Source organism: Piliocolobus tephrosceles, chromosome 21 (genome assembly GCF_002776525.5).
Source record: "Piliocolobus tephrosceles isolate RC106 chromosome 21, ASM277652v3, whole genome shotgun sequence".
Taxonomy (NCBI): domain Eukaryota; kingdom Metazoa; phylum Chordata; class Mammalia; order Primates; family Cercopithecidae; genus Piliocolobus; species Piliocolobus tephrosceles.
In genome coordinates this window covers 9205485-9225622 of record NC_045454.1, presented here as the reverse complement: position 1 = coordinate 9225622, position 20138 = coordinate 9205485, and the positions used below count along the sequence as shown (strand labels likewise).

The 20138-nt window shown below is 52.5% G+C and overlaps 1 protein-coding gene across 2 annotated transcripts in view; it reads left to right on the top strand.

The window, feature by feature from the left end:
* The window catches only part of NUCB1 (nucleobindin 1), a 25020-nt gene extending 5530 nt beyond the window's left edge, over positions 1-19490 (top strand). For both annotated transcript variants that reach the window (XM_026457332.1, XM_026457331.1), the window contains exons 4-13: positions 1124-1256; positions 6847-6950; positions 8552-8737; positions 9012-9102; positions 14633-14691; positions 14981-15073; positions 15145-15237; positions 17335-17505; positions 18006-18117; positions 18551-19490. In XM_026457332.1, coding sequence (XP_026313117.1) covers positions 1124-1256; positions 6847-6950; positions 8552-8737; positions 9012-9102; positions 14633-14691; positions 14981-15073; positions 15145-15237; positions 17335-17505; positions 18006-18117; positions 18551-18657 — 1149 coding nt within the window. In that variant the 3' untranslated portion in view covers positions 18658-19490. The remainder of the gene's footprint in view (positions 1-1123; positions 1257-6846; positions 6951-8551; positions 8738-9011; positions 9103-14632; positions 14692-14980; positions 15074-15144; positions 15238-17334; positions 17506-18005; positions 18118-18550) is intronic.
* Positions 19491-20138: the final 648 nt, after the last annotated feature.

Genomic DNA, 20138 nt, shown 5'->3' with positions numbered 1-20138 from the left:
CCTCCCAAGTAGCTGGGATTACAGGCGCCCACCACCACGCCTGACTGATTTTTGTATTTTTAGTAGAGATGGAGTTTCACCATGTTGGCCAGGCTGGTCTCGAACTCCTGACCTTGTGATCTACCCATCTCGGCCTCCCAAAGTGTTGGGATTACAGGCGTGAGCCACCGTGCCCGGCCACACTGGTTTCTTCAAAGGGGCCACATGGCTCCAGCTCTGCCTGTATTTGAAATCACCAAAATGAGGCTCAGGGAGAAGTTGCTTCTTGGGGTCACAAGCTGGAAAGAGCTTTGGGGAGCACAGAATACGAGGTTGGTGCAGAGTCCCGCGGGGCAGGCTTTCAGTTGCAGCTCCACCACTTACCAGCTATGGAGCCTCCCCTCACCGTGCCTCAGTTTCCCCATTTGTAAAAAGCAGGGTTCGGGTTTGAATTTTCCAAGGGAAGGATTCTGGGGTTTGGATTTTCCAAAGAAAGGTATGTAAAGGGTTTGGAAGAGCGTGGTGACACTCCTTAGCAAGTGTTGTGAGAGGGTTGCACTAACAGAATGCTCCTATGGTGCCTTCTACAGAGGAAGAATTCAAAATAAGGGAGGTGCTGGTGTCCCTCACGTCAACATGAACTCCCAGGTCAGGCCTCTAGGAGCACTGTCATTGTCCCCATTTCACTGAGTAGGACACTGAACCCTGGTAGCAGGGTATGTCCTTGTGGGCCTGGGTGTCATCACCATGCCCAGCTAATTTTTTATTGTTTCTAGAGACAGGGACTTGCCACGTTGCCCAGGCTGATCTTGAACTCCTAGGCTCATGCGATCCTCCCACCTCAGCCTCCTGGGATTACAGGTGTGACCCACCGCACCTGGCCCTAAATGTGTGACTTGATGAATGACAGGAGATGGGGCAGTAGAGGTGGGCAGGGCCTTGAATGCCAGGCTGACGGGCTGGGAGCTGTCCTTCCTGGAGACTCTGAAGAGCTGGGGGACTATAAGCAGGGAACAGGCGGTATAAGACTGGGGCATGAGAAAGCTTGTAAGAAGCTGCCAGAGGAGACAGAGAGCAGGCCGAGGCCCCCCAGCATGCCCCCCTCCCGGGCCCCCAGGCTGACCAGGGTCTCCTCTCCTGTCAGAGCGGGAAGCTGAGCCGAGAGCTGGACTTCGTCAGCCACCATGTCCGCACCAAGCTGGATGAGCTCAAGCGACAGGAGGTATCGCGGCTGCGGATGCTGCTCAAGGCCAAGATGGACGCCGAGCAGGATCCCAGTGAGCAGGGGCAGGGCGGGAGGGACAGGCAGGGAGGGGTGGGGAAGGGTGGCCTCGCTCCTGGCCTCCAGGTGGTTGTGTGCTAAGCAGGTGAGGCTTCCCTCCCCTGTGTGAAATGTGAGTAGGAGATTGCCCCAGTGTTCCTCCTAGCATGATTTAATACAAACATTACAATGTTGTTTGTTTATATTCTGTTTCCATTTGTTGTTTTTAAAAATCTTTATCATGGGCTGGGCACAGTAGCCCACACCTGTAATCCCAGCACTTTTGAGAGGCTGAAGCAGGCAGATCACCTGAGGTCAGGAGTTCAAGACTACCCTGGCCAACATGGTGAAACCCCGTCTCTACTAAAAATACTAAATTAGCTGGGCGTGGTGGCGGGCGCCTGTAATCCCAGCTGCTCAGGAGGCTGAGGCAGGAGAATCACTTGAACCCAGGAGGCAGAGGTTGTGGTGAGCCGAGATCACGCCATGGCACTCCAGCCTGGGCAACAGAGTGAAACTCTGACTCAAAAAAAAAAAAAAAAAAAAATCATTGTCATTTAAAATTCTGGTAGAGGCCGGGTGCAGTGGCTCACACCTGCAATTCCAACACTTTATGAGGCAGGAGAATCACTTGAGCCCGGAAAATGAAAACCAGGTTGGGCAACATAGCAAGACCCCTATGTCTATAAAAAAAATTTTTTTTTTTTTTTTTGAGACGGAGTCTCGCTCTGTCGCCTGAGCTGGAGTGCAGTGGCCGGATCTCGGCTCACTGCAAGCTCCGCCTCCTGGGTTTACGCCATTCTCCTGCCTCAGCCTCCTGAGTAGTTGGGACTACAGGCGCCCGCCACCTCACCTGGCTAGTTTTTTGTATTTTTATTAGAGACGGTGTTTCACCGTGTTAGCCAGGATGGTCTCGATCTCCTGACCTCGTGATCCGCCCGTCTCAGCCTCCCAAAGTGCTGGGATTGCAGGCTTGAGCCACAGCACCCGGCTATAAAAAATATTTTAAAATGAGCTGGGCATGGTGGCGCATGCCTGTGGTCCCACCTCCTTAGGAGACTGAGGTGGAAGGATGATTGAGCCTGGGATGTCAGGGCTACAGTGAGCCATGACTATGCCACTGTACTCCAGCCTGGGTGGCAGAACAAGATCCCATCTCAAAAAAAAAAAAAAGTTGAAAGAACTTCAGACTTTTAGAAAAGTTGTAAGAGTAGTACAGAAAACAGCAGAACACCCTTGACCCGGCTTCTCTAGTTAACATTTGCTCCATTTGCTTTGTCATTCACATGTGGGACTTCACCGCAGTCACCATCTCGTCACTCTACACGTTTCAGTGTGATTCTCCTAAGAATATACTATTGCATAAGTACAGCGATAAAATGGAGAAGTTTATCAGATCACATTGTTTTTCCTTGCTTAGTTAATTTCTTTCTTTCTTTCTTTCTTTTTTTGAGACGGAATCTCACTCTGTCTCCCAGGCCGCACTACAGTGCCGTGATCTTGCCTCACTGCAACCTCTGCCTCCCGGGTTCAAGGGATTCTCCTGCCTCAGCCTCCCAAGTAGCTGGGATTACAGGCATGCACCATCCACACCCGGCTAATTTTGTATTTTTAATAGAGACTGGATTTTGCCATGTTGGCCAGGCTGGTCTCAAACTCCTGACTTCAAGTGATCCTCCCGCCTCAGCCTCCCATAGTGCTGGGATTACAGGCCTGAACCACCAGCCCTGGCCCCCATCTCAAGGTCTTTAATGTAATCCCATCTGCCAGGACCCCTTAGCCCTGTAAGGCCACACATTCACAGGTTCTGGGGATCAGGATGTGGATATTTTTTGGGGCACCAGTATCCAGCTGCCACAATACTCAGGCCCATCCCATCCCTCCTCTGCCCAGAGCCTGCCCCTGGCACCCCAGTGCCCTCAGGCCCACGTTCATGTTCCTTTCGGCTGCTCGGAGCCTGGGTGGACCTCGTCCATATCCGCCTGTCCCCGCCCTTCCCCTGTGTGCCCTGACCTCCTTGCGTCAGTGTTTTTAGAAATTGCTGACATGCAACCTCGGGACCTTTGCCCGTTCGCCCTGCTGTCCCATGACATTCTTTCTCAGGACTCTTTGCCTGGTCGACAGACCTTCCATCTCCCCTGGAATGTCACCTCCTCAGGGTGTCACTGCCCCAGCCGTCCTGTGTGAAGGAGCTTCTGTTTTATTTGTGTCCTTGGTATTCCTTTGTTCATCCCTTGGTCGCCTGTTCTCTGTCTCTCTAGACTGGGTGCTCCAAGAGGCAGAACTCTTTTGGTTGTTGTTGTTGTTGTTGAGACAGAGTCTTGCTCTGTCTCCCAGGCTGGAGTACAGTGGTGCAATCTCGGCTCACCGCAACCTCTGCTCACCGCAACCTCTGCCTCCCAGGTTCAAGTGATTCTCCTGCCTCAGCCTCCTGAGTGTCTGGGATTACAGGTGCTCACCACCATACCCGGCTAATTTTGTATTTTTAGTAGAGACGGGGTTTCACCATGTTGGCCAGGCTGATCTCGAACTCCTGACCTCAGGTGATCCACCTGCCTCGGCCTCCCAAAGTGCTGAGATTACAGGCATGAGCTACCACACCTGGCCTCCAAGAGGCAGAATTCTGGCACCATCTGATTCCTGTTGTGTCCACAGCGGCCAGCACTGGGTCAGCCTGGAGTAGTGGCTCAACACTGGCACAAATAATGAATTTGAGATTCAGTTTGTACCTGTGTCCTGCACGCCTGTCACTCCTCTGGGCTCAGCCAGGGCTGGAGCTGCCTCCACTGCAGCCTGGGTCTCCCAAATTCTAGCTGCCCATGTGTATGTGTCTTTCTGCCTACCTGACCAAGGGCCGCTGGAGGGCGGGGCCAGGTTGATTGATTCTGTGTGTGTGTGTGTCTCTGTCTGTCTGTCTCTCTTTCTCCCCACCTAACCAAGGGCTGCTAGAGGCCAGGGCCAGGCTAATTCATTTTGGGTCCAGCATTGCACAGCGCAGGCCTGGGCCCCTGGAGGCCTCGGGAGACGTGTGTGTGGTGAGTAAGTGTGTGTTGGCAGCGTGTGTGCTGTCCCTTCCTGCCTGGAAACCCTACCCCTTCCTGACCACTTGGAAACTCCCATACGAGGAGGCTGCATTTGTTTGCTGAAGCTGCTGTAACCAAATACCCCTGAACAGGTGCTTCAGCAACAGTACTTGACTGTCTCATGGCCTGCAGTCAGAGTCCAAAGTGAAGGTGTTGGCAGGGCTGGTTCCTTCCGGGGCTGTGAGGGAGGATCTGGTCCAGACCCCTCTCCTTGGCTTGTAGAGGGCTGTCTTTTCCCTGCGTCTTCACACCATCTTCCCTCTGTGTGCCTGGCCCAAATTTCTCCTTTCATTATTATTTTTTATTAATTATTATTATTATTTATTAATTTTTTTTTTTTTCCGAGATGGAGTTTCGCTCTTGTTGCCCAGGCTGGAGTGCAGTGGCGCGATCTCGGCTCACTGCAACCTCTGCCTCCCGGGTTCAAGTGATTCTCCTGCCTCAGACTCCCAAGTAGCTGGGATTACAAGCATATGCCACCATGCCTGGATAATTTTGTATTTTTAGTACAGATGGAGTTTCGCCACGTTGTTCAGGCTGGTCTCGAATTCCTGACCTCAGGTGATCTACCCACCTTGGCCTCCCAAAGTGCTGGGATTACAGGTGTGAGCCGCCGCGCCTGCCCTATTATTATTTTGTTTTACTTTCATCACTCAGGCTGGAGTGCAGTGGCGCGATCTCGGCTCACTGCAACCTCCGCCTCCCATGCTCAAGTGATTCTCTTGCCTCAGCCTCCTGAGGAGCTGGGACTACAGGCACATACCACTGCACACAGCTAATTTTTGTATTTTTTGTAGAGATGGGGTTTAACCATGTTGCCCAGGTGGGTCTCAAATGCCTGAGCTCGAGTGATCCTCCCACCTCAGTCTCCCAAAGTACTGGGATTACAGGCATGAGCCACTGCGCCCAGCCATAAATTTCTGCCTTTTATAAGGTCACCAGTCATGTTGGATTAAGGCCCACAGTAATGACCCCATCTTAACCTAGTTCCCTCTGTAAAGACCTAGTCTCCAAATCAGGTCACATTCTGAGGTACTGGGGCTTAGGACTTCAACACAGAAACTTAGGAGCATGCAATTTAACCCCTAAGACTGGTTGATGCTTTATCAAAAATTTTGGTGTTTTTCTTTTATTTATTTATTTATTTATTTATTTATTTATTTATTTATTTATTTATTTTTGAGACGGAGTCTCACTCTGTCACCAGGCTGGAGTACAGTGGCGCAATCTCAGCTCACTGCAACCTCCATCTCCTGGGTTCCAGCTATTCCCCTGCCTCAGCCTCCCAAGTAGCTGGGATTACAGGTGCGTACCACCATGCCCAGCTAATTTTTTGTATTTTTAGTAGAAATGAGAGTTCACCATGTTGGCCAGGATGGTCTCGATCTCTTGACCTTGTGATCCACCTGCCTCGGCCTCAGAAAGTGCTGGGAATATAGGCGTGAGCCACTGCACCCAGCCTTGTTTACTTTTTAAAGAGTGGTTGAGGCTGGGCGCGGTGGCTGCCACCTGTAATCACAACACTTGGGAGGCCGAGGTGGGTGGATCACCTGAGGTCAGGAGTTCAAGACCAGCCTGGCCAACATGGTGAAACCCTGTTTCTACTAAAAATACAAAAATTAGCCGGGTGTGATGGCGTGCACCTGTAGTCCCAGTTACTCAGGGGACTGAGGCAGGAGGATTGCTTGAGCCTGGGAGGCGGCGGTTGCAGTGAGCAGAGATCCTGCCACTGCAGAGTGAAACCCTGTCTCTGAAAAGAAAGGAAAAGAAAAAAAGATGGTTGAATGCCATGGTTTTGGGTGTTCAATGGCTGGTTCCCATCCTTGCTCTGCCACTTGCTAGCTGGTAGCCTAGACCAGTCACAACCCCTCAACGGGTCTCAGTTTTCACACTCATAAAATGGGGATAGTCATAGAAGCCATGTTGTCAGGATTTTGTGGAAAGTAAATCAATTAATACAGTTAAAATGCTTAGGGCATGGTCTGGCATCTCGTAAGCGGGCAGTGTATGTTAGTTTTTATTATGGTTATTCTAAGCATCAGACTCAGTCGTGGGATCACGTCCTCCAGGAATCTCTCCCTGACTGCCCCAGGCTCAAGCTGTCTTCTGGGCTTCCCTAGCACCGCTCGTGACTTCTTATTTTTTTTTTTTTTTTTTTTTGAGACGGAGTCTTGCTTTGTCGCCCGGGCTGGAGTGCAGTGGCCGGATCTCAGCTCACTGCAAGCTCCGCCTCCCGGGTTGACGCCATTCTTCTGCCTCAGCCTCCGGAGTAGCTGGGACTACAGGCGCCCGCCACCTCGCCTGGCTAGTTTTTTTTGTATTTTTAGTAGAGACGGGGTTTTACCGTGTTAGCTAGGATGGTCTCGATCTCCTGACCTCGTGATCCGCCCGTCTCAGCCTCCCAAAGTGCTGGGATTACAGGCTTGAGCCACCACGCCCGGCTCGTGACTTCTTCAGAGCATGTCTGGCCCAAGATTCTAAAAGGACATGCCCTGAGGTGTTGGACTCTTCCTTCTTTTCCAGATGTACAGGTGGATCATCTGAATCTCCTGAAACAGTTTGAACACCTGGACCCTCAGAACCAGCACACATTCGAGGCCCGCGACCTGGAGCTGCTGATCCAGACGGTAATGGCAGTGGGTCCAGAAGCAGAGGCTTGAGGGAAGCTTTGCAGAAGGGGAGAAGGGGACAGAGTCCTGGACGTGAGCCAGCTCACCATGCCTGCTGGTGGTGTTCTCTGAGGTTGGAGGCGGATAGAGGCCTGGGTGGTTTTTTTTATTTTCTTTATTTTTGAGACAAAGTCTTGCTTCTGTCCCCCAGGCTGGAGTGCAATGGCGTGATCTCGGCTCATTGCAACCTCTGCCTTATGCATTCAAGCGATTCTCCTGCCTCAGCCTCCCAAGTAGCTGGGATTACAGGCGCCTGCCACCACGCCCGGCTAATTTTTGTATTTTTAGTAGAGACGGGGTTTCATCATGTTGGCCAGGCTGGTCTCAAACTCCCGACCTCAGGTGATACACCCGCCCCAGCCTCCCAAAGTGCTGGGATTACAGGCGTGAGCCATTGCGCCACCCAGCTCTTCTTATAGTGATACCCACCATAATCCAGCAGGCCATCATCTTTTTTTTTTTTCTTTGAGATGGAGTCTTGCTCTGTCGCCCAGGCTGGAGTGCAGTGGCCCAATCTCTGCTCACTGCAAGCTCCGCCTCGGGTTCACGCCATTCTCTTGCCTCAGCTTCCCGAGTAGCTGGGACCACAGGCGCCCACGACCAGGCCCGGCTAATTTTTTGTATTTTTAGTAGAGACGGGGTTTCACCATGTTAGCTAAGATGGTCTCAAGCTCCTTACCTCGTGATCCACCCACCTTGGCCTCCCAAAGCGCTGGGATGACAGGCGTGAGCCACAGCGCCCGGCCCCATCATCTTAACTAATTACAAGGTCTCGCTATGTTATGTGAGTTAATCTTGAACTCCTGGGCTCAAGTGATCCTCCCAACCCAGCCTCCCAAAGCGCTAGGATTCCAGGCGTGACCCACCTCTCCTAGCCTGACCTCATGTTCTTGGCCGCCTAGCTGTACCCGAAATACGTAACATATTAAGTTCACCATGTATGTTGTTCCTATGTACTTATTCCTCCAAGATCTGGAGATTGTGGAGGACTCGAAAGAGGTGGGTTGAGGTTGCTGTTGTATAACCGTCCTAATCTGTTTTGAATAAAGAGAAGAAAGTGTGTTATGGGGCAGGAGCAGTCATGGAAACCAAAAAGGGTGACATCAGGCTGGGCGCGGTGGCTCACGCCTATAATCCCAGCACTTCAGGAGGCTGAGGTGGGTGGATCACCTGAGGTCAGGAGTTTGAGACCAGCCTGGCCAACATGGTGAAACCTCATTTCTACTAAAAATACAAAAATCAGCCGGGCCTGGTGACACATGCCTATAATCCCAGCTACTTGAAAGGCCGAGGCGGGAGAATCACTTGAACCCCGGAGGCAGAGTTTGAAGTGAGGCAGTGAGCGGTGAGCAGAGATCGTGCCACTGCACTCCAGCCTGGGCAACAGAGCAAGACTCTCAAAAAAAAAAAAAAAAGGGACATCAGGACACAAGACGTAAGACAGGTAGAGGCTGGGGCTGCCCTCGGCCAGGTTCAGGGCCAAGGGCCTGCCACTTACAGGCTGGAATTGGGGGCTGGGCAGAGGGGGCAGAAGGGAATGATCCTGTGCCTTTCCCCAGGCCACTCGGGACCTTGCCCAGTACGACGCAGCCCATCATGAAGAATTCAAGCGCTACGAGATGCTTAAGGAACACGAGAGGCGGCGTTATCTGGAGTCACTGGGAGAGGAGCAGAGAAAGGAGGCAGAGAGGAAGCTGGAAGAGCAACAGCGCCGGCACCGCGAGCATCCCAAAGTCAATGTGCCTGTGAGCACCCCATTCGTGCCCATCCACTCCCTACCACGTCCAGTTCAAACCCGACAAAAAAAGCAGTTAAAGAACTACAATTCCCAGGGGTCCTTGAGGCAAAAACTTCCTGTTATTGTACCTGGCTGCCCCAGGGGCTGCTGGGAGTTGTAGTTTTCTTCGTTTTGTTGCTTGAGGGAGATAATGTTTGTTGGATGGGGGTAAAGGGATATTTGGTTTTATCCCATGACATGCAGACTTCTTGCTCATGAGCTCCTGGCTCTCCCTTCCACAGGGCAGCCAAGCCCAGTTGAAGGAGGTGTGGGAGGAGCTGGATGGACTGGACCCCAACAGGTTTAACCCCAAGACCTTCTTCATACTGCATGGTAAGGTGGGGAGGGAGTTCCAGAGCGGGGATGAACCCTGAGACTCTGACCCTTCTGGGACCTGAATGCTAAGAGGGGTGTGTCTGTCCCAGGAGGGCTTAGTCAGGCCTAAGAGCTGAGCTATGTCCCCTGGTTGACCAGACAGCCCTGCCTCTCCCGGCTATAAGGCTAGGATCTGCGTGGAAGGGTTGGGCCTCTGCTCTAGCAAACACCAGACCTCGGGGTTCTAAGGACAGCTGGTGTCCACTGTAAGCAAACCAGGTTGGCTAGGCCTGGGCCCTCCTCCCACAGCAGCCCAAAAGAAACCCTGGTCCACTCTGGGAGCCCTGTCACTAGGAGTGTGTTGTTCCCTAAGAACCAGGCCTCCAGAGGCCTGGAAAGCCCTTTCTCTTTTTCTTTTCCTTTTTTTTTTTGAGACGGAGTCTTGCTCTATTGCCCAGGCTGGAGTGCAGTGGCGTGCTCTCGGCTCACTGCAACCCCCTGCCCTCCGCCTCCCACGTTCAAGTGATTCTCCTGCCTCAGCCTCCTGAGTAGCTGGGATTACAGGCATGTACCACCATGCCCGGCTAATTTTTGTATTTTTAGTAGAGACGCCATTTTACCATGTTGGCCAGGCTGGTCTCGAACTTCCAACCTCATGTGATCTGCCCCCCTCCGCCTCCCAAAGTGCTAGGATTACAAGCATGAGTCACTGCGCCCGGCCTGGAAAGACCTTTCTGTACGGTGGATCAAAGGCACACTCCCCCTCAGTCTGTCTCTTCCTGTCTGGGAATGGGGCCTGGGGTTGCCAAGTCCCCTCAGATATGCCCGGCACGCTGTCCCAGAATCTGCTGCTCCTCAGAAGAGCTTAGCAAGGCGTAACTCATTCATTCAGCAAACCTTTCCTAAGTTCCCCCTAAGGACCAAGCCTTGACAAGACCCTGTGGATACAACTGTAAACAAAACAAAGTACCTCCCCCTCAGAGCCGGTGATCAGGCACACAGATCATACCACACTTTAGTAACTCCAAGAGACTGAACAGTATGAGAGGCACTAGCATTTTACGTAAGCTGCCAGTTAAATTAATGTACTATTGAAAACAAGATGCGTCCTGGGCTGGGTGCAGTGGCTCATGTCTGTAATCCAGCACTTTGATAGACTGAGGTGGAAGATGGCTTGAGCCCAGGAATTCAAGACCAGCGTGGAGAACAAAGTGAGACCCTATCTCTATTAAAAAAAAAAAAAAAAAGGTAGACCAGGCGTGGTGGCTCATGCCTATAATCCCAGCACTTTGGGAGGTTGAGGTGGGAGGATTACCTGAGGTTAGGAGTTCAAGACCAGCCTGGCCAACATGGTGAAACCCCATCTCCACAAAAATACCAAAATTAGGAGGGCATGATCGTGGGTTCCTATAATCCTGGCTACTCAGGAGGCTGAGGTGGGAGAATCACTTGAACCCAGGAGGTGGAGGGTGCAGTGAGCCAAGATTGTGCCATCGCACTGCAGCCTGGGTGACAGAGCAAGACTCCATCTCAAAAAAACAAAAAAATAAAAGTTAAAAATTAAATAAATAAAGATGCCTCCCTATTTCAGGGGTGATAAAATAGAAGAACACAAAAGTGCATCTCAGAATCAATGAAGGTTCTAGGCCGGGTGTGTTGGCTCACTCCTGTAATCCCAACACTTTGGGAGGCTGAGGCAGGCGGGTCCCTTGAGGCCAGGAATTGGAGACCAGCCTGGCCAACATGGCAAAACCCAGTCTCTACTAAAAAATACAAAAATTAAAAAAAAAAAAAAAACAGGCATGGTAGTGCTCGCCTATAGTCCCAGCTGCTCAGGAGGTTGAGGCAGAAGAATTGCTTGAACCCGGGAGGCGGAAGGCGGGGGTTGCAGTTAACTGAGATCACACCACTGCACTCCAGCCTGGGCAACAGAACGAGACTTGTCTCAAAAAACTATAAAAAGTAAAAAAGAATCAAAGAAGATTCTGTAATGGGGTCTCAGGTAGTGATATGTGCTACCTCGCAGCCTCGACCACCCAGGTTCAAGTGATCCTCCCCCGGCTCAGCCTCCCGGGTAGCTGGGACCATAGGCACACACCACTATGCCTGGCTCATTTTTTTAATTTTTAGTAAAGGCAAGGTTTTACCATGTTGCCCAGGCTGGTCTCAAACTCCTGTGCTCAAGCAATCCACCTATCTTGGCCTCCCGAAGTGCTGGGGTTATAGGCATGAGCCATCCCACTGGACACCACCCTGCTTTTTTTGTTTTTGAGACAGGATCTTGCTATGTTGCCCATGCTGGGCTCAAACTCCAGGCCTCAAACAATCCTCATGCCTCTCAGTCCCCTGAGTAGCCGAGACTGCAGACGTGTGCCACTGCGCCCAGTTTTAAACATGTTTAATTGTACAGTTCAATAGTATTAAGTATATTTACACTGTCATGCAACCAATTCTGAGAGCTCTTCATCTCGCACAACGGAAACTATCCATTAAACCACTCACCCTCCCCTTCTCCCCAGCTCTCTAGCAACCACCATTCTATTTTCTGTCTCTATGATTTTGACTATTTTAGGTACTTCATATGAGTAGAATCTTTTAGTATTTGTCGTGTGTGTGTGTGTGTGTGTGTGTGTGTGTGTGTGTGTGTGTGTGTATTTGGCTTATTTCACTTAGCATAATGTTGAGGAACTGAAGTTTTCATTCTTCTGGATATTAATTTCTATTTCAATTGCCCTATGTGGCTAGTGGCTGCTGTACTGGAGTTAGAGTCCCAGCACAGCTCTAGAGAGGACATTTGGGCTGGACACAGTGGCTCATGCCTGTAATCCCAGCACTTTGGGAGGCCGAGGTGGGTGGATCCCTTGAGTCCAGGAGTTCAAGACCATCCCGGGCAACATGGCACAAACCCATCTCTACAAATAAAATACAAAAATTAGCTGGGTGTGGTGACGTGCATCTGTAGTCCCAGCTACTTGGGAGGCAGAGGTGGGAGGATCACTTGAGCCTAGGAATTCCAAGCTGCAGTGAGCTATGAACACACCAGTGCACTCCAGCCTGGGCATCAGCGTGAGACCCTGTCTCAAAAAAAATTAAAAATAGGCCGGGCGTAGTGGCTCACGCCTGTAATCCCAGTACTTCGGGAGGCCAAGGCAGGCGGATCACGAGCTCAAGAGATCGAGATCATCCTGGCCAACATGGTGAAACCCCGTCTCTACTAAAAGTACAAAAATTAGCTGGGTGTGGTGGCGCGTGCCTGTAGTCCCAGATACTCGGGAGGCTGAGGCAGGAGAATCACTTGAACCCTGGAGGTGGAGGTTGCAGTGAGCTGAGATCACACCACTGCACTCCAGCCTGGCGACAGAGTGAGACTCCATCTCAAAAATTAAATAAATAAATAAATAAATTAATTAATTCATTAACAATAGGCCGTGTGTGGTGGCTCACCCTTGTAATCCCAGCACTTTGGGAAGCCAAGGCAGGTGGATCCCTTGAGCCCAGGAGTTCAAGACCAGTCTGGGCAACATGGCAAAACCCCATCTCTACAAAAACAAATAAAAAAATTAGCTGGGTGTGGTGGCGTGCGTCTGTAGTCCCAGCTACTTGGGAGGCTGAGATGGGAGGATCACCTGAGCTGAGGAGTTCAAGGCTTTAGTGAGCTATGAACACATCAGCGCACTCCAGCCTGGGTAACAGGGTGAGACTCTGTCTCAAAATTTAAAAAAAACACCTTATTTAATCTTTTTAATCAGGCAGTCCCTACAGACCAGAATAGGTTCAGAGCAACTCCCTATACCTTTTTTTCTTTTTCTTTTTCTTTTTTTTTTTTTATTTTTAGAGATGGGGTTTTACCTTTGTCACCCAGGCTGGAGTGCAGTGGTGTGATCATGACTCACTGCAGCCCAGACCTCCTGGGCTCAAGTGATTCTCCCACCTCAACCTCTAGAGTAGCTGGGATCATAGGTGCACACCACCATGCCCAGCCAATTTTTAATTTTTTTTTTTTTTTTTTTTTTTTTTGAGGCAGAGTCCAGGCTGGAGTGCAATGGTGCGCTCTCGGCTCACCGGCGCACCGCAACCTCCGCCTCCTGGGTTCAAGCTATTCTCCTGCCTCAGCCTCCTGAGTAGCTGGGACTACAGGCAGTTGGCATTATGCCTGACTAATTTTTGTATTTTTGTAGAAACAGGGTTTTACCATGTTGGCCAGGCTGGTCTTGAACTCCTGACTTCAGGTGATCCCCCTGCCTCGGCCTCCCAAAGTGCTGGGATTACAGGCGTGAGCCACCGTGCCCGGCCCACTTTTTGACTTTTTTTTTCTTTTCTTTCTTTTTTTTTTTTTGTAGAGACGGGGTCTAGGCATCCTTTCTAAGCTGGTCTTGAACTTGTGTGCTCAAGTGATCCTCTTGCCTTAGCCTTCCAAAGTACTGGGATTACAGGCATGAGTCCCTAAGTTCGGCCCCTACATTTTCTTTAATCTTTTTTTTTTTTTTTGAGACGGAGTCTCACTGTCGCCCAAGCTGGAGTGCAGTGGCCAGATCTCAGCTCACTGCAAGCTCCGCCTCCCGGGTTCCCACCATTCTCCTGCCTCAGCCTCCCGAGTAGCTGGGACTACAGGCGCCCGCCACCTCGCCCGGCTAGTTTTTTTTTTTGTATTTTTTAGTAGAGACGGGGTTTCACCGTGTTAGCCAGGATGGTCTCGATCTCCTGACCTTGTGATCCGCCCGCCTCGGCCTCCCAAAGTGCTGGGATTACAGGCTTGAGCCACCGCGCCCGGCCTAATCTTAATCAATTTAAATTTAAACAGCCCATGTGGCTAGTGGCTACTGTATTGGACAGCACAGATGCAGAGTTGAGGCAGAGAAGAGACCCTCAGGCCTGAGCCCTAGGCCACACTAGCACATGGAGGTCAGGAAGAGGATGGAGCCGTCAAAGGAGATGGAGGGGCAGCCAGAGAGGACAGAATCATGTTCTGGAAGTCAAGGGCAGAAAGTCAAGTCAGATGCAGGCGGAAAATTAACCACGGGATTTGCAAGATGAGGGTTCCTGGCCTCCTCCGCAGGAGCAAGGTTGTCCTTGTCTGAGGGAGCCGAGGAAGGAGGAGGGCCGGTGGTGACAGTGAGTGTGGCTGACCGAGCCTGAAGCCCTGCAGCTGTGGGGTCTACATTGGTAGGAGAGGCTCCCCCTGACAACTGGAGTCGGCACTGGCCTGGTTCTCTGGGAGGCAGAGGTCCCCGATAACCCTGGAGCTGACTCTGTGTCCAGAGCACTGGATGCCAGGGCCAGAGAATCCTGCGTGACAGTGACCCAAGCATGTTTCCTCGAACCCTCCTTTTCGTCTATTCCATTCTCAGCCCCCTGGTCGCTAGGCGGTGGCCCTAGCAACGAGCCTAGTGGGGTGCTAAAGCCTGGGGGCCACCGTTCCACCGCAGGAGATCTGTAGTTACCTGTCCTCTGATAACAGACCCCACATCTGCCCCAAGTTTCTTCACCAGGGACCTGACGTACCCCGTCCTCGGTCACCTGAGATACCTTGCTATCTCCTTCCCTTCAGATATCAACAGTGATGGTGTCCTGGACGAGCAGGAGCTGGAGGCCCTCTTCACCAAGGAGGTGAGCATCTTGGAAGCCTTGGGCACCTGGAGGGACTCCCAGATCAGCCACTTTCCTCCTTGCACTTTCCTCCTTGCAGTCCCCTTAAATCCCCTTGGATGGGAGCTCAGTGAAAACTACAACTCCCATCAGCCCCTGGGGCAAAAACTGCTGCCAGGAGTGGTGGAGTGCCCAAAGGACTGCTGGGAGTTGAAGTTGTCGGGTTGTATGTCTAACGAGGAAGGGGTAGCCTGGGAATGAGCTCGCTCGGGACCTGTCAATGCCGTCTGCCTCTCGCTTGCTCCTGCAGCTGGAGAAGGTGTACGACCCAAAGAACGAGGAGGACGACATGAGGGAGATGGAGGAGGAGCGGCTGCGCATGCGGGAGCACGTGATGAAGAATGTGAGGGGGGTGCCAGGCGGGGGAGAAGACGGGGCCCCAGCTCTGTCACTCACCCTTATCTGGCTCCCCAGGTGGACACCAACCAGGACCGCCTCGTGACCCTGGAGGAGTTCCTCACATCCACTCAGAGGAAGGAGTTTGGGGACACCGGGGAGGGCTGGGAGGTGAGAACATGGGGGATACTCGGGGTCCTGAACCTCTCTCTCTTCCAGCCATGACCTTTCTTTCAGAGTCTCAGGCCCCTTCTCTTTTCCTCTGGGTCTCCGGCCATTCTCCTGGGTCACTGCATCCCTATTTCTGGGTCTCTGTTCTCCCCTGTCTCTAGGACTCTTTCTAATTTTTATTTATTTATTTATTTATTTATTTATTTATTTATTTATTTATTTATTTATTTATTTAATTTTGTTTATTTATTTTGAGATGGAGTCTCACTCCATCGCCCGGGCTGGAGTGCAGTGATGTGAGCTCGGCTCACTGCAGCCTCCACCTCCCAGGTTCAAGCAGTTCTCCCGCCTCAGCCTCCTGAGTAGCTGGGATTACAGGTGCGTGCACCACACCTGGCTGATTTTTGTATTTTTAATAGAGACAGGGTTTCACCATGTTGGCCAGGCTGGTCTCAAACTCCTGACCTCAGGTGATCCACCCACGTTGGCCTCCCAAAGTGCTGGGATTAGAGGTCTGATTTTTTTGTTTGTTTGTTTTGTTTTGTTTTTAAGACAGGGTCTTGCTCTGTCACATAGGCTGGAGCCCAGTGGTGCGATCTCGGCTCACTGCAACCTCCGCCTCTTGGATTCAAGCGATCCTCCCACCTCAGCCTTTTGAGTAGCTGGGATTACAGGCGTGAGCCACCATGCCTGGCTAAGTTTTATATTTTTTGTAGAGATGGGGTTTTGCCATATTGGCCAGGCTGCTCTAGAACTGCTGGACTCAAATGATCCACCTGACCTGGCCTCCCTAGGTGCTGGGATTACAGGTGTGCACAACCACACCACACCTGGCTAATTTTTGTATTTTTTGGTAGAGACGGGGTTTTGCCATGTTGGCCAGGCTGCTTTCAAACTCCTGGACTCAAGCTATCCACCCTCCTCAGCCTCCCAAAGTGCTGGGATTACCCAGGCTGGAGTGCAGGGGTGTTATCATAGCCCACTGCAGCTTCAAACTCCTGTCCTCAAGTGATCCTCCTACTTGAGCCTTCCTATTAGCTGGGACTACAGGCGCATGCCAGCATGCCCAGCTAATCTAGCTCATTCTTTTATTTATTTATTTATGTATTTATGTATTTATTTATTTTTTTGAGACGGAGTCTCGCTCTGTCACCCAGGCTGGAGCGCAGTGGCCGGATCTCAGCTCACTGCAAGCTCTACCTTCTGGGTTTACGCCATTCTCCTGCCTCAGCCTCCAGAGTAGCTGGGACTACAGGCGCCCACCACCTTGCCCGGCTAGTTTTTTTTTTGTATTTTTTAGTAGAGACGGGGTTTCACCATGTTAGCCAGGATGGTCTCGATCTCCTGACCTCGTGATCCACCCATCTCAGCCTCCCAAAGTGCTGGGATTACAGGCTTGAGCCACCGCGCCCGGCCTATTTATTTATTTATTTATTTATATTTTTTGAGACAGGGTCTCCTGTCACCCAGACTGGAGTGCAGTGGCATAATCATAGTTCACTGCGGCCTTGAATTCCTGGGCGCAGGTGATCCTCCTTCCTTAGCCTCTTGAGTAACTGGGACTACAGGCACATGCCACCACGCCCAGCTAATCTAGGTCTCTTTATTTATTTGTTTGTTTATTTGTTTATTTATTTATTTATCAATACAGAGTTTTGCTCTTGTTGCCCAGGCTGGAGTGCAATGGTGCAGTCTCAGCTCACTGCAACCTCCACCTCCCAGATTCAAGCAATTCTCCTGCCTCAGCCTCCTGAGTAGTTGGGATTACAGGCGTGCGCCACCACGCCCGGCTAATTTTGTATTTTTAGTAGAGACAGGCTTTCTACATATTGGTCAGGCTGGTCTGAAACTCCCGACCTCAGATGAGCCACCCACTTCGGTCTCCCAAAGTGCTGGGATTACAGGCGTGAGCCACGGTGCCCGGCCTTGTCTCTCAGTCTTGATCCCACTCCCACCTCCCACTTGGGCCTCTTTGACCACCCACATGGCCCTGGCCTCCCAGCCTCTTCTAAACCCCCCGCATTGGCACAACCCTCTCCAACGTGGGTGGGCCGAGGTTGGACCTGTGCCCCTGATGGCCCTTTTGCCCACCTTTAGACAGTGGAGATGCACCCTGCCTACACCGAGGAAGAGCTGAGGCGCTTCGAAGAGGAGCTGGCTGCCCGGGAAGCAGAGCTGAATGCCAAGGCCCAGCGCCTCAGCCAGGAGACAGAGGCTCTAGGGCGGTCCCAGGGCCGCTTGGAGGCCCAGAAGAGAGAGCTGCAGCAGGTGACAGCGGGGGAAGCTGCTTCCATCCACTGAATCTCTGGCTGCCCTTGTCCGTGTCCCCATGGGTGTCCAGAAGCTGGGAAGGCCTGTGGCCACCGTGTTAATCACTGGGGGAGCCTCAAGTATTCACCGCCATCTTGAGTAAGGGCAGACGTTTTCCTGTCTCTGACAGCTCTGTGGCTGCCATGTTAGATAAGGGCAGAAAGGCTGTAAGTGAGGAGGGAAATGCCCAGGATGGGGAGAAGGGCAGACTCAGCCAGAGATGGGTGAGAGCTTCCCTGTCCCAAAGCAGGACCCAAGTCGTGGCTGGAGGGAGAACTGGATGCTTGACTATCATTAAGCCTGACTGTCAATGAAAGAAAAACTGAGGCCCACGGAGAAGGGATTGGCCATTGACCACTTAGCATGTTGCTGTGAAGTTGAGTTTGGGGACTGAAGCCTGAGTACTTGCAATGCCAGCGTCACACCCTCTTGTCTGTGTGACCCCTCACCTCCCGCAGGCCGTGCTGCACATGGAGCAGCGAAAGCAGCAGCAGCAGCAGCAGCAGGAGCAGGGCCACAAAGCCCCGGCCGCCCACCCCGAGGGGCAGCTCAAGTTCCACCCAGACACAGGTGCTGGCCCTTGTCTGGGGAAGAGGGGCTGCAGGGCTGGACCCCTGGGTCTGAGGTTGGAGGGGCTGGGGCCTGGACTCCCAGATCCGAGGGAAGAGGGGCTGGGGGCCTGGACCCCTGGGTCTGAGGGAGGAGGAGCTGGGCCTGGACTCCTGAGTGTGAGTGAGGAAGGGCTGGGGGTTGGGACCCCTGGGTCTGAGGGAGGAGGGGCTGGGCCTAGACTCCTGAGCGTGAGTGAGGAGGGCCTGGGCGTTGGGGCTGGGACTCCTGGGTGTGAGGGAGGAGGGGCTGGGGCTGGGACCCCTGGGTGTGAGGGAGGAGGGACTGGGGGTTGGGACCCCTGGGTGTAAGGGAAGAGGGGCTAGGCCTCCAGGGGCCTGGGGGAGGAGGGGTTGGGATGTCCTGTGCCACCATTCTGTCCCTCCATTTCCAGATGATGCACCCGTCCCAGCTCCAGCTGGCGACCAGAAGGAGGTGGACGCTTCAGAAAAGAAACTTGCTGAGCGGCTCCCTGAGGTTGAGGTGCCCCAGCATCTGTGATCCTCTGGGACCCCAGCCCTCTGGATTCCTGATGCTCTAAGGAGGCTGATGGGCACTGGATGAAGTGGCACAGTCAGCTTCCCTGGGGGCCGGTGTCATGCTGGGCTCCTGGGGCGGGAGCACAGGCTGGCATTTCATGCATTGCTGCCCCTCCAGGTCCACCTGTCTCCACTCTCACAGCCTCCGAGTCTGTGGCCCTTCCCTTCTGTCCTCCTCCGAGGGGCCTGCCTTCGCTCGTGTCCAGTGAGGTGCTCACTGATCGGCTTAACTTAGGGAAGGCCCCTCCCCTTCTCCATCTATCCCAGGAGGGTCTGCTCTGAGCCTGCGTTCCTAGGTAGCTCGGCCTCAGCTGCCTGGGTTGTGGCCGCCCCAGGATCCTCTATGCCCACAGCTACTGGAATCCCCCTGCTGCTCCGGGCCAAGTTTCTGGTTGATTAACGAGGGCATGGGGTGGTCCCTCAAGACCTTCCCCTACCTTTTGTGGAACCAGTGATTCCTCAAGGACAGTGTCCCCTCCACAGCTAGGTGCCAGGGGCAGGGGATCCTCAGTGCAGCCGGTGAACCCTGATACCAGGAGCCCGGGCCTCCCTGAACCCCTGGCTTCCAGCCAGCTCATCGCCAGCCTCCTCCTGGACCTCTTGGCCCCCAGCCCCTTCCCCACACAGCCCCAGAAGGGTCCCAGAGCTGACCCCACTCCAGGACCTGGTCCCAGCCCCTCAGCCTCATCTGGAGCCCCTGAAGGCCCGTCCCACCCACCTCTCTGGCCTCATCTGACACTGCTCCACGTCCTGCTGCGTGTTCCGGTTCCATCTAAATATACTTTCTGGAACAAACGCATGGCTCCGTGCCTGTGTATCTGTACCGGTCCCTCCAAAACGCTATTGCCACATCACCTGCTGGAGTCCTCATCTTTGAAGATTTCATTCAAGCATCGCTTCTGAGAGGCTCAATCCTGGTATCTTTCCGTCTGCCCCTGATGAGTCTGCAGCCTTCACATAGGTCCCTTCAGCCACAAGGACAGAAAACCCAAACCTGGGATTAAGCTTTTTTTTTTTTTTTTTTTTTTGAAGATGGGGTCTCACTCTGTCACCCAGGCTGGAGTGGAGTGCAGTGGTGCAATCTCAGCTCACTGTAACCTCCGCCTTTTGGGTTCCAGTGATTCTCCTGCCTCAGCCTCCTGAGTAGCTGGGATTACAGTCGCCTGCCACCACATCCAGCTAATTTTTGCATTTTTTTAGTAGTGATGGGATGGCTCAAGCCTGTAATCCCAGCACTTTGGGAGGCCGAGATGGGCGGATCATGAGGTCAGCAGATCGAGACCATCCTGGCTAACACAGTGAAACCCTATCTCTACTAAAAAATACAAAAAACTAGCCAGGCAAGGTGGCGGGTGCCTGTAATCCCAGCTACTTGGGAGGCTGAGGCAGGAGAATGGCTTAAACCCGTGAGGCGGAACTTGCAGTGAGCTGAGATCCGGCCAC